The following is an 11,191-nucleotide window of genomic DNA, read 5'->3' as shown; positions in this document are numbered from 1 at the left end:
CGCGAACACACCATATATGCTTATATCCATAGTAGGTTATGTAATCTCAACTCTACATTTCAATCAATGAAACATTCTTGTAATGTTATAATCGTTATTCACGATTATCGTCATCAAAGTTATTTTCACATTGAAATGTCATCATGACTTGCGTCACGGATAAGATGAACAATGGTTAAAGCGAAAGCTTACCAACACATATTTCGAGAAAAAGATAGGCGAGTAAACTCGGCTCGAAATAGAAAATGTGTATGTATGAAAACTATCATACTTACGACTTTGTCTCAAGAGTAGGAGATAGAGTAGATTGACTTTTGAGTGATAGATAAGTTCAAATCTCCACATACCTTTTTGGTCGGATGAAGTTCCACTGGTTCCTTGAGTGGTTCTTCGTCTTTGCAAGATAATCGCCATGGAGTCTGGATCTCAACTACACTAATCTGTCCTAACCGAGACTTAGCTATAAGTAGTCTAGAAATCAAGACATATAGTTTTGACAACTAAACTTGACAAACATGCTTGAGATAGCAACGCATGCGAGTTCGACCGAGCAATGCTCTAACAATCTCCCCTTTCGTCAATTTTAGTGGCAAAACTATCAATACATATGGATTACAAAATAAATAAAACTTTGTAGCTTCTCGTCCACATGCTTGATCTCGTCGGTGCTTCAACATTACTCGAAAACTTCGTCCTTTCCAAGTACTCCCATGATTCCATAGATGTTCAATTCAACATCATAGTTGTTGAAGTTCCGTAGCCATAACAATGAGAAAACAAAAGCTCTTGATCATTGTTACATAGAGTCATAGTATTATTACACGCTATCAAAGTTCTTATATCACAACTTCGACAACAATACTATGGTGATATGTATCACTCCCTCTAGTCAATACTTTTATCTCAACATGAAAACCACTCCCCCTTACAAACCGATTCTTTTATCGGCAATAGAAACTGGTTTTTTAACTTGCGAGCGACTCCATACACCTTGTAGATTTTGAGTTAGTTGTTATTGATTTTGTTGATTATTCATGGATCCTCTAGTGTTTGGCATTGAAATCGATTGAGAAAAGGATATTAAGATTTCAAGAATCATGACCTAAATTCAAAATTTGTAAAATATTTTAAAGAAACAAAATCAAACAAGTCGATTTAAGATTAGAAAATTGTGGAAAAAAGATATTTGATCTTGAAATGTGATTGAATCACAACTCTGAATTTTTTTTAAAATAAATTAATACAGAGATTTCACCCAGATCGTACCTCACTGATACGATGCAAAAGTTATGAAAGAAAGAAAGATATTATTACAATAGGTAATGATCACGTGTTTTATACTGTTATAAAGAAAAGGTATTTATACCAGTACAAATGACACGTAAAAGGTTGAGTCAAGTCGATGATACTGACTTGACCACCCGAGACATATAACACTAATAACACCAATGACTTATGAGTTTCTTTGTTGACTTTCCTTTTTCTTGCATTTTCTCTTTTGTTCCTAAACCCTTTTTTCTTGTACTATGGTTGTTTAATGAAAAATACACCACCATCACTTCTAAACCTACTTGAATACACGATAGAGAGAGAGAGTCAAGACATGGAATGAAAACATCCAACCAATTTTGAGTTAAGAAGGGTCATGAACTTAATAAAAAAACCTTTTGTAGGGTATAAATAAGTGCGGAAACTGAGGGACGCCTCCAAAAATTTGGGGATTCTTTTTATCAGAGTGGCATTAAAAACCTATGCCGTGTTATAAGATAGCATCCAACAGCCGTTGGATACTTACTTTTCTTTATTTTTAGTCGTTGATGGCGATTAGACAACTGTCAATTAATTGTTTTCAGACAAACCCTTTTCTCAATTTAATAAAATCAGAACAATCCTTGTAACTTTTAATATTTTGCTCACAAGACCTTTCGTTAAGAAAAATAAAACTCCCTAAGGCATCTGTTGTATGCTTTGTAAAGAAATGAAGCCTTCTCGAAATCTAATAAATGTGTTCGAATCGTGTGAACCTGTTACTGATATTATCGATCACTTTGTGTTTTTTCATTATGTCTTTCTAGTTATTTTAACTTTGTATATAAACGGTTCGTTTTTCTTGTAGTACTTCAAATTTTTCCATTCCAACAATTAACAATTGAAACTACTCAAACTTATTATGCACATTAAGGTCGGTCTCTCTCTTATTTTTATGATAAGTAATTTGGTTTGTATTACTAAATCTCATTTCATTCATTAAATTTGCACACTGGTTCGTAATGTATTGGGATTACGATAGAGTGTGGTAGTGCTTTTCCTAAGGAGAACGAGCAGATATAGACTAAGATGTTTGCTTAAACTGTGTGATCAGACCACCTATACACACATAATCCGTCAGTATATATGCTTGAATGGCCTAGAGCCTATATTATCGACGATCATACTACCAATTTCTTGAACGGTGAAATGTTCATGCCTGTATCGTCATGTAGTGATGGTAATCGATATTAATGTGCGATTAACTTTAACTTCCGTTAGCAGGTCAATTTGTCATGCAACTAGGCATTCATGTATAAAAATGGATTCAATAATGAAGCGATAACTTCGTTTGGGTATAAGTTGTTGGACTAGAGTAGGGGGAACCTGTTTGGTGCAGAAATTAATTAGGAAGAAGATGGCAAGATGCTATGGGAAAATGATAAGCGGTGTTAGTTTTTCAGGTCAGTAGACTCAGTACTGAGAAAACTCTAAGATAAAAAAAAAAAAAGAAAAAAAAAAAGAACGGAAGATAAAGTAATTAATAAATATAAATTAAATTGGAGGGCTTAACAGAAATTAGATACTTTTTATGAAAGCTGTCACCAGCTCAGCTGTAACTTTATAGAAAATAACAAAATATAAGATCTCCAGTATCCAACGGCATTGAGCCTGCTGGCTTATACTAGTGCGCGGCCGTGCGGGATAGCACTACCCTTGTGGAAAACATGTCGAAGGAGTTTGTAATTCTAAATCATATCTTATTCATTTTAGCATCGGAATTAACGTTATGCATAAATACCGAGATAAACATCATCTACTAATTGACACTGAAACGCTCTTGATGTAGCCCATTATGATTAAATCATACCAAAATTAAGAATTAAATACAAATTATTTCTTCAAACCAATAATTAAAAAAGAAAATTTTTTGATAATATTTAGATGGAGATCAAAATCGGAACAAAATCAAAATGTTTGTGAAAGTTATATTTGTAAACCACTATACAAAGCTTTTGGTTGGTAACCTAGCAACAAGCTGGGTTCCAACACCTTTTTGAATAGCAACGCCTAATCTATGAAAAATAAAGCTACCAAAACCACTACTAGCGTCGTTACTAGCTAAACAATTCTTCAGACGCTTGAAAAAACACAAAGTATCCTCACCCAACTCTCCTAGAGTAGAGAAAGCCAAAACACTCAATCCATGGCCATGTGAAATACACTTGTCCAAGTATTTAGAGTGTTTACGTGAAACCGCATTAGATATAGCTTTCCCTGGGACGAAAGAGTGAATTCCATCACCTGCGAAGGGAGAAACACCAGTGACATCCATACAAACATCCTTTTCGTCTTCCCAGTTAAGCACAAGAATATCAGCAGGTTTCAGCTCTTTGTCATCATTCGTGAGAAATCCCAAAGAAACTTCCTTACGAGCAGGCACACTAGCTTTGAAGCAAATGTCGACGACTACATCACGAACAATATCATGTCGAAACTTGGGACCTATATCCTTAGCACAATGAAGTGCATGATCACCAAAGATGTCCATGGTTTTATTACAACTTGGGCACAAGCCATTCTCAACAAACAATGGGATACCAAGACGATAGCAAAGTACAGCTCTAAAATGTCTAGGTCCAAGGCACTGATTAAGCCCAATGATGGGTACAACCATTAAATAATCTTGTGCATGCTTGATACGGTTGCACTGCCACAGGATGGAATCTCTTGTGGACATAGAAAATTGGTCTGGGATTTGCTTCTTAACTGCATCAAAATAAGTGACTGCCAGGGAGTGCATGGATGGGGGGGGAAGTATCATCGACACAGTATGTAGAAGGCAAGCCACATACCTGAGCAAAATTCTGTAGTGCAAACTGATAAGCAGAGCCTTTTTCAGTTGAGAATGAATTACCAAGGATCACCTTTTGTACCGAAGTAGTCTGACACTGAGAAGCAAGGTAACAATAGGCGCTAGTGTCAGCCATGGTGTAAATGCCAAGTCCACCATCTTTGATGGGCAAGGTAGATAGTCGCTGTTGTAGAGGACCAAACCCCGCACCATCACCAGTGATGAGAAGTCTCAAGTACTTAAGTAAGTCATCATCAAAAAGGGCAGTGGCAGACTGTAAGGATGCGGGATTGGTAGTACGCATTGCAAAATACAATCTAGAAACTCTAGTGCAATTGCGAAGTAATAGCATCTCACTTTGAGGGTCTTTGAGTTTCTTGATAGCAGACATCAATTGAACAGTCTTGATTTAATTTTTTTTTATTATTATTTTTTTATAACTGAGATTTTCGTAAGCAAATCAAAACGAGAAAACTAAAAAAAACAAGAGAAAAAATCAATCAAACAAATATAAAATGAAAAGATCAAATCTCGAACGTGTATTACTAATCTCCGAAAGAAAAAAAACAACAACACTAATTGTAATCGCCTCAAAGATGTAAAAACCGAATATCGAAATATAGAAAGGGTAATGAAGGTAATAAGGAAAAATCCATATGTTGGATAAGTTGAAATTTGGACCAAGACTAAGTCTTATTGTATGTTAATCTAGCAGTTAGATTAGCAGTCCACGTCAGCTAGGACTATCTCCTAAGCCCTATGGGAGTGCTAATCTAACAGCTAGATTAGCAATCCACGTCAGCGGGACCACCATCCAGCGTTGTTTGGTTCAACGCTTTTAAATATCAGCCGTCTGAGAAAAGGTGATTTTTCCAGCGCAGAACCATTCAGCGCTTCAATCTCGCTGCTATCACAACTACTTGTTAGGAGAGAGAACTAGTGCTGACAAATAGACAACATCTTTTCTTTAAACTGCGACCCTTAACTGCTAATCTAGCGACTTGAAAAACATTTGGACTGTTAAAGTACCGGGCTTGGGAACAGAGGACTAGAGTGTCCAAAGCCCATGGGAAAATGATACTAAACGAACATTTCTTCCTTATCCATTTGCTCTAACTCGGGAAATTACTCCAGGTTTTTCAAGCGATTGCCTGAGAATTTCATTAATTCGGGTTCCTCTGTTAAAAGGGTTTCTCGCCGCCTTGTCAAACCGGTGCTGTTTCGAACCTAATGTACCTAGAAGATGTCCTCAGAAATTGCATCATATCTCTTTACAATTAAGGTTTTAGATTGGATTTCAGAGTTCCAAATGCATCATTTCTTCTAATTTCAGTACTTGTAATTGCTTCTAATTGCAAATCTGAAGATCAATGGGTGGTGTTGCTACTTATTATTTGGAGAGTGAAAAACTCCCTACACCAGCAGAGATGATTCAACCTCGTTATGAACCAGAGTACAAATTCCTAATCACGCAGCAGCGGCAGCCAATGTATGAAATGCGTCTAAGGGTGGCTAAGGCTAAGCAAGCCTCTTGGTGTACATTGGTGCAGCCGAGGTACAAATGGCGCTTGTTCGGGTTAGATAATTAAACCTCTTCTTTCTTATAAACACTTCTTGCTCTCTTGAATTGTTTGTTATAAACTGTTAGTTCTTGAAGCTGATCAAGAAAACATATTTTCTTCTCTTATTCTCTCTGCTTAATTACTACTCCGCATTACAGGAATCATCAAAACAAGTTGAAGAATCATCAGAATCATCATAACAAGTTGTTGAAATCAACAGCATGTACACATCAAAACAAACTGAAGCATCATCAGAATCTAAGATTAGTATTTCAGAACGATTATGGAAAAACTGGGAGAATGAAGCACTGTACTTCTGGTATTTACCTTTGTCTCTTCACATGGCTTCTGGAAGTTTAGATGATAAAGAATTTTATCAATATGTTGCTAATTATGCACATTTGCTGAACAATTTTCTGGAAGTGTAAGTTTCAACCTTTTCTTGATGTTTTTTTCCTTCAATTTTTTGGTTTCTTGCGTTTGTGTATTGATTTTGATGTGTGTATGTGTTCTGGTGTACATTCTCAGGTTCAAGTTAGCAGCAGATCAATGTGAAGATGATTCTGATAAAGCTGCATTCTTAAGGTGGAGTAAAAATGTGAAGCAAGAACTGGAAAGGCACAATTCTTTTGTTGAACAGGTAAGAGTACTATGAGGATTCTTTTTTCTTGCAATGATTTATTGATTATGCTGAAATAGGATTTTATTTAGACTTTTTGTGAATTCCATCTTTCTTTTTCTTGCAAGATTACTAGGTTGGGTCCTTTCAATTGAAATAAGTTGCTTGTGATATTGTTCATTTAGCTTCTTATCAGAATCATAGATACCTAGGAACTATCTTCTTTTCTTATGAAATTCTTTGGCCGATTCCGTTGGATATGTCTTGTTATAATGCAGTGGATAATCTGGCTTTAGATCCTAGAAAGAAATCTTCGTTTTCACACTTCTTCATTTGCATCAGATCAGTATGATTTAGTTCTGTTTATCGAGAAGCTTCATGTGGGTAGTTTGTTGTTATCTTCTGTTACACCTGCTGCATAACAAGTAGTTCCATAAAGTTAGCAGAGACAATTAGGAATGGTCACATTCTTGTCGCAACAATCTTGAATTATTTTGGTTAATTTAAAAAAAGGACTCTTAACAAAAACTGCAGTTGCTTATCGTAGATGCAGATCAAGTGCCACCGCTTTTTTTGCCTTTATAGGGTATTTGGACTTGCATACATAATTGTATAGTAAGGAAAATAACAACACGAATTGTGAACTGTAGATGTAGATCAAATGCAGCTGGACTTAGATAAAAGTGTATGGAAAGGAATAAACGGATGATTCATATGTAATACACAACTGTATATTTGAATCCTTATGAGCCCTCAAAACTCTTTTCTTGGAGCCCTTATAATAGGTTTCAAAAAATATATGATTTAGTATTTTTCTCTTAATTATGGGTAGGTTTTCTGTATAATAAAGAATGAAGAAGATTAAACGGGTAAAAAATTTACACCATGTTTGTTTACTCCTGACTCATCTGAGTCGTCTGGATCTGAATCATCTGGATCTGAGTGAAATCACCTGACTCATCTGGATCTGAGTCGATATGTTTGTTTTGAGTCAGATCTGACTCATCTGACTCGGAAATAAGTGAGTCAGTGGTTTGGTCCCATGAGTCAGGGGTATTTTGTTACCTGACTCAAATGAGTCCGAGTCAGGGGTTATGTCTGAGTCAGAGGTCGAGTCAGATCTGACTCAAAATGGAAAACAAACGGTCTGACTTCTGACTCGGTCCGAGTCAGGGGTTGACTCAGATTCAGACGCCGAGTCAGCTGCAAACAAACAAGTTCTTAGATCATGACAGTCAACATATAAATTTGTCCCCCTAACCAAAACTTCTGACCCTGTCCCTGACGACTGTTACGAATCTTCAAAACGGTTTTTACGCTAATCTGGCATATGGGACCGACTCTGTATGTACTCAGTTGATTATGACATGAATATCGTCGACCAAATGTAAGCATAGTGTTTCCATTTTTCTGTTATTCGGATGCGGAAATAACTGTTGCAGGATTAAGTCCTATTTAAAAGGGATGGGGTATCTTCTTTTGCTTTTACATCTAGTACTCTGATGATTGCATGATTATTAGGCTCACTTGTGCCGAAAAAGAGCTTGTTGTTACAGGGATCAGCTTAGATGGGGTATTTAAGATGTTTTTGTGGAGTTTGTTGCTTGATTTCGCCTGCAGAAATTCTGATACTTGAGATGTTGTAGCAGTGTTTCATCATTTTCTCTAATGCTTGCAAATTTTGTGGGATTTAGCCGGTGGTTGAGAATTGGAGTTTTGGTTAAACTCTACCTTGCATAAACTTGTTCCTAAAGTTTAGGTATTTGGGGGTCAAGTTAGGAAAACTTGTTTCCAAAGTAAAGTTTTCCTTAACGGTCAAGTTTGTGTCTCTATATATAGGACTAGAATTCTAGGTTTGTTAAAATCCAACCTAGAAGAGTGGTAGATCCTTGTGCTTAGGATTTTCGTCTCTTTGGTAGGGAGGGTCGTGTGCTACCGTGAAGGTCAATATCGGTGTGAGAGAAAAACTTGTAGAGAGAGGATTTTGGTGTTCTAGGGTTTGGGGTTTGGGGCTTTGTCCGAAACCAGGTTTCTAGTGTTTCCATGTTTCTCCTCTGTTACTAGCGTCTGTGAAGACGGTGTAGAAGAGAAGACACTAGGACTGTTTGGCGAATGTTAGAGAGTTGGTTTCTATGGTTTCTTCAATGGTGTTCTCGGGTATGTCTTGTTAAGTCTTTGGTTCTTGTCTTGGGGTTGCGGAAAGAGCATATAATGGTCTTTGATGTTAATGGAAGTTTTTCTGGTGGTGTTGGCCGTGGATGTAGCCTGTAAAGGTGAACCATGTATATCTTGTGTATGTGTTTCTTTATCTTCTGTCTCTCTCTTATTATCTCTTCCATATTTGGTTCAAATCACCAACTGTCCTTTGTGATTTTGTGATTCCGCTGCGGCCGGGATACCAATTTTCCCAACAAATTTTGCAGGCGGGTTATGAGTCGAGGAGGAGATTCTGGTTAACTGAATCGTGGAGGTACAAGGTACAGTGTTGATACAGGCTCCTTTCAAGTCAGACCCTACATAGAAGCACCAATGAAAGATGAATAGTCCCACATGGAGGAAGAAGCAATACTCTACTCGAAATGCTTTTTAAACAATACTTCTGCGTCAACTTCAGATTCACGGAGCCGTTCGGTAAGCACGGAGCGAACTATTCTTTCGCCTTTTACTAAAGAATACCGTGTGCTTGCCGCTCATAAGCGGCATACGCCTATTTTTGAAGGGATTTCTCTTTTCTAAGAGAAACCTAACGTAACTTAAAACCAAATGTTTTCTGTTCTGAGTAATCTTTTTCTCAGCCTAAAGATGATGCTGCTGGAGCGTCTCTAATAGTGGAAACTATACTTAGTCCTATGCAATTTCGATAGTCTGATGTTTATTTATTTGGGATTTCATTGTTTATGAGGTATCCTCCTTGAGTTTGCTTTATGGTTTAATTTAGAAAAAGGACTCTTAACAAAAACTGCAGTTGCTAATCGTAGATGCAGATCAAGTGCCACCGCTTTTTTTTGCCTTTATAGAGTATTTGGACTTGCATACATAATTGTATAGTAAGGAAAATAACAACACGAATTGTGAACTGTAGATGTAGATCAAATGCAGCTGTTTTTTTAACCTACCGACTTAGATAAAAGTGTATGGAAAGGAATAAACGGATGATTCATATGTAATACACAACTGTATATATGTCTACCAGTTAGCATGATTTTGGACGTGTTTAAAGAATTAGCATTATATATAATAAAGAAGTTCTCTTTATGCAGAAACTGGGTTTAGACCCTACAAAAGAAACCATTATTCACACTGCAACAGCAAAATACGGAGAGTTCTTGTTAGCGACTGCATCTGGTGATATACAAGTTCATGAAATTCCAATACATCAGTCAAAAATTCCTGCTTATACTCTTGGTGCTATGATGCCAAGCCTGAGACTCTATGCCGTTCATAGTAAGGCGGTGCGAGAACTTGGTACTCCTCATGGTAGTTCTCACGCACGTAGCAAGTGGATCAAAGAATATACTTATGAAAATTTCAAGGTGTGTTGATCATTAGTCACTGATCTTTTTCCTTGATTCACCTTTCAAACACTTCTCAAGATTTTAAGAATCATTGAATAAGGAGCTTATGACCTTTTTTTACATTTCACTACAGATATCATTTCTGCATGCTGAGGTATTGCTTGATAAGCTATGCAACTCTTTGGCCCAGGAAGAGATTGAAGTCGTAAAAAGGCTTTATCGTCCTGCTATGAGACTTAAAATGGACTTCTTTAATTCTCGACAGTCTGCCCTGATCATCCCAGTATATACAAAGCTTGATCCTAAGGAACATCTGATGCTATTTGCTGATTTTGACTTTACATGTACTGATCTGGGTTCTTTGGGAATTTTAAAAAACATTGCAATAGTGACTGCTCAAAAAGCCGATCAGCTACTGCAGGGTCAGGATAGAGACAAACCTTCTCATATTACATCAACAGATTTGAAGAATACTTGGGAGCTTCTTTCCCAGCAGTCTACTCTCGAGTATGATAAGTGTATAAAGAAAATTATGCTCGGTGAAAAAGGTATGATCAGACATTTTAATCTTGGATTTACATGTTAAAGTTATCTAGGACATTTTAAGTTGTTTGTAAACCGAGAGAAAGCAAGTGTTACTGCTTAGATTTCTAAAGCACTCAAATCTCAACCTTGTGTCTTCTTTTATTTTTCGTTGCAGCTCTTAGTTTTAATTATGACGTACTCCAGTCACTCCACAGTGCCCTTGTAGAGCTCTCATCTTCTGAGGGACAAGCGGTTTCAAGAATATTTGATTATGGTGTACTGAAAGCCATAAACTTGGAGGACATAAAGCAAGCTGGCAAGTATATGATACTTAAAAATGGTTGTATGAATTTTTTCAAGAAGGTGAACAAGCTCGATGTATCAACCCTATTGTCTGGATTCAGAAATGCTTAAAAATGGATAGATATAGCTTCAGTACAACAACAAACTGTATTTCAGTTTGTTCCACAAGGAGGAAGAACCAAGACTCTACTCAGAAATGCTTTGAACATAAGCAACACTCGGACATCAGTTTAAGATTCACGGAGTCGTGCGGTAATCACAAAGCGAACGATTCTTTCGCCTTTTACTAAAGAATACCATGTGCTTGCCGCAGTAAAGCGGCATACGCCTATTTTTGAAGGGATTTCTCTTTTCTAAGAGAAACCCAACATGACTTAAAAACCAAATATTTTCTGTTCTTAGTAACCTTTTGCTCAATCTCAGCCTTAAGGTAGCGCTTGGGTCCTATTCTGGTGTAATTTTAGTTTATACAGAATCTCTCATTGACTTGAGAGTCACAAAATAGAACTTGATGGGGTGTCACATTTTGCTGTAACCTGAGACAAATGCCTGACAAAGAGAAGCA

General features: G+C 36.9%; 1 protein-coding gene and 2 non-coding genes across 3 annotated transcripts; all 3 read left to right on the top strand.

The window, feature by feature from the left end:
• Positions 1–5,576: 5,576 nt before the first annotated feature.
• LOC113301943 (bifunctional TH2 protein, mitochondrial-like) lies at positions 5,577–10,952 on the top strand. Its single transcript, XM_026550778.1, has 6 exons — positions 5,577–5,678; positions 5,823–6,088; positions 6,193–6,304; positions 9,544–9,816; positions 9,932–10,346; positions 10,499–10,952. Exons 2-6 carry the CDS (start codon positions 5,886–5,888, stop codon positions 10,735–10,737), a joined length of 1,242 nt encoding a protein of 413 aa, XP_026406563.1. The 5' UTR covers positions 5,577–5,678; positions 5,823–5,885; the 3' UTR covers positions 10,738–10,952.
• On the top strand, positions 8,906–9,026 carry LOC113307014. The gene has a single exon (XR_003338984.1). It is a non-coding gene; the product is annotated as a U5 spliceosomal RNA (small nuclear RNA).
• LOC113307021 lies at positions 10,870–10,990 on the top strand. The gene has a single exon (XR_003338990.1). It is a non-coding gene; the product is annotated as a U5 spliceosomal RNA (small nuclear RNA).
• Positions 10,991–11,191: the final 201 nt, after the last annotated feature.

Source organism: Papaver somniferum, chromosome 8 (genome assembly GCF_003573695.1).
Source record: "Papaver somniferum cultivar HN1 chromosome 8, ASM357369v1, whole genome shotgun sequence".
Classification (NCBI taxonomy): Eukaryota; Viridiplantae; Streptophyta; class Magnoliopsida; order Ranunculales; family Papaveraceae; genus Papaver; species Papaver somniferum.
Note: the sequence above shows the minus strand (reverse complement) of the source record. Positions and strands in the feature narration are given on the sequence as shown.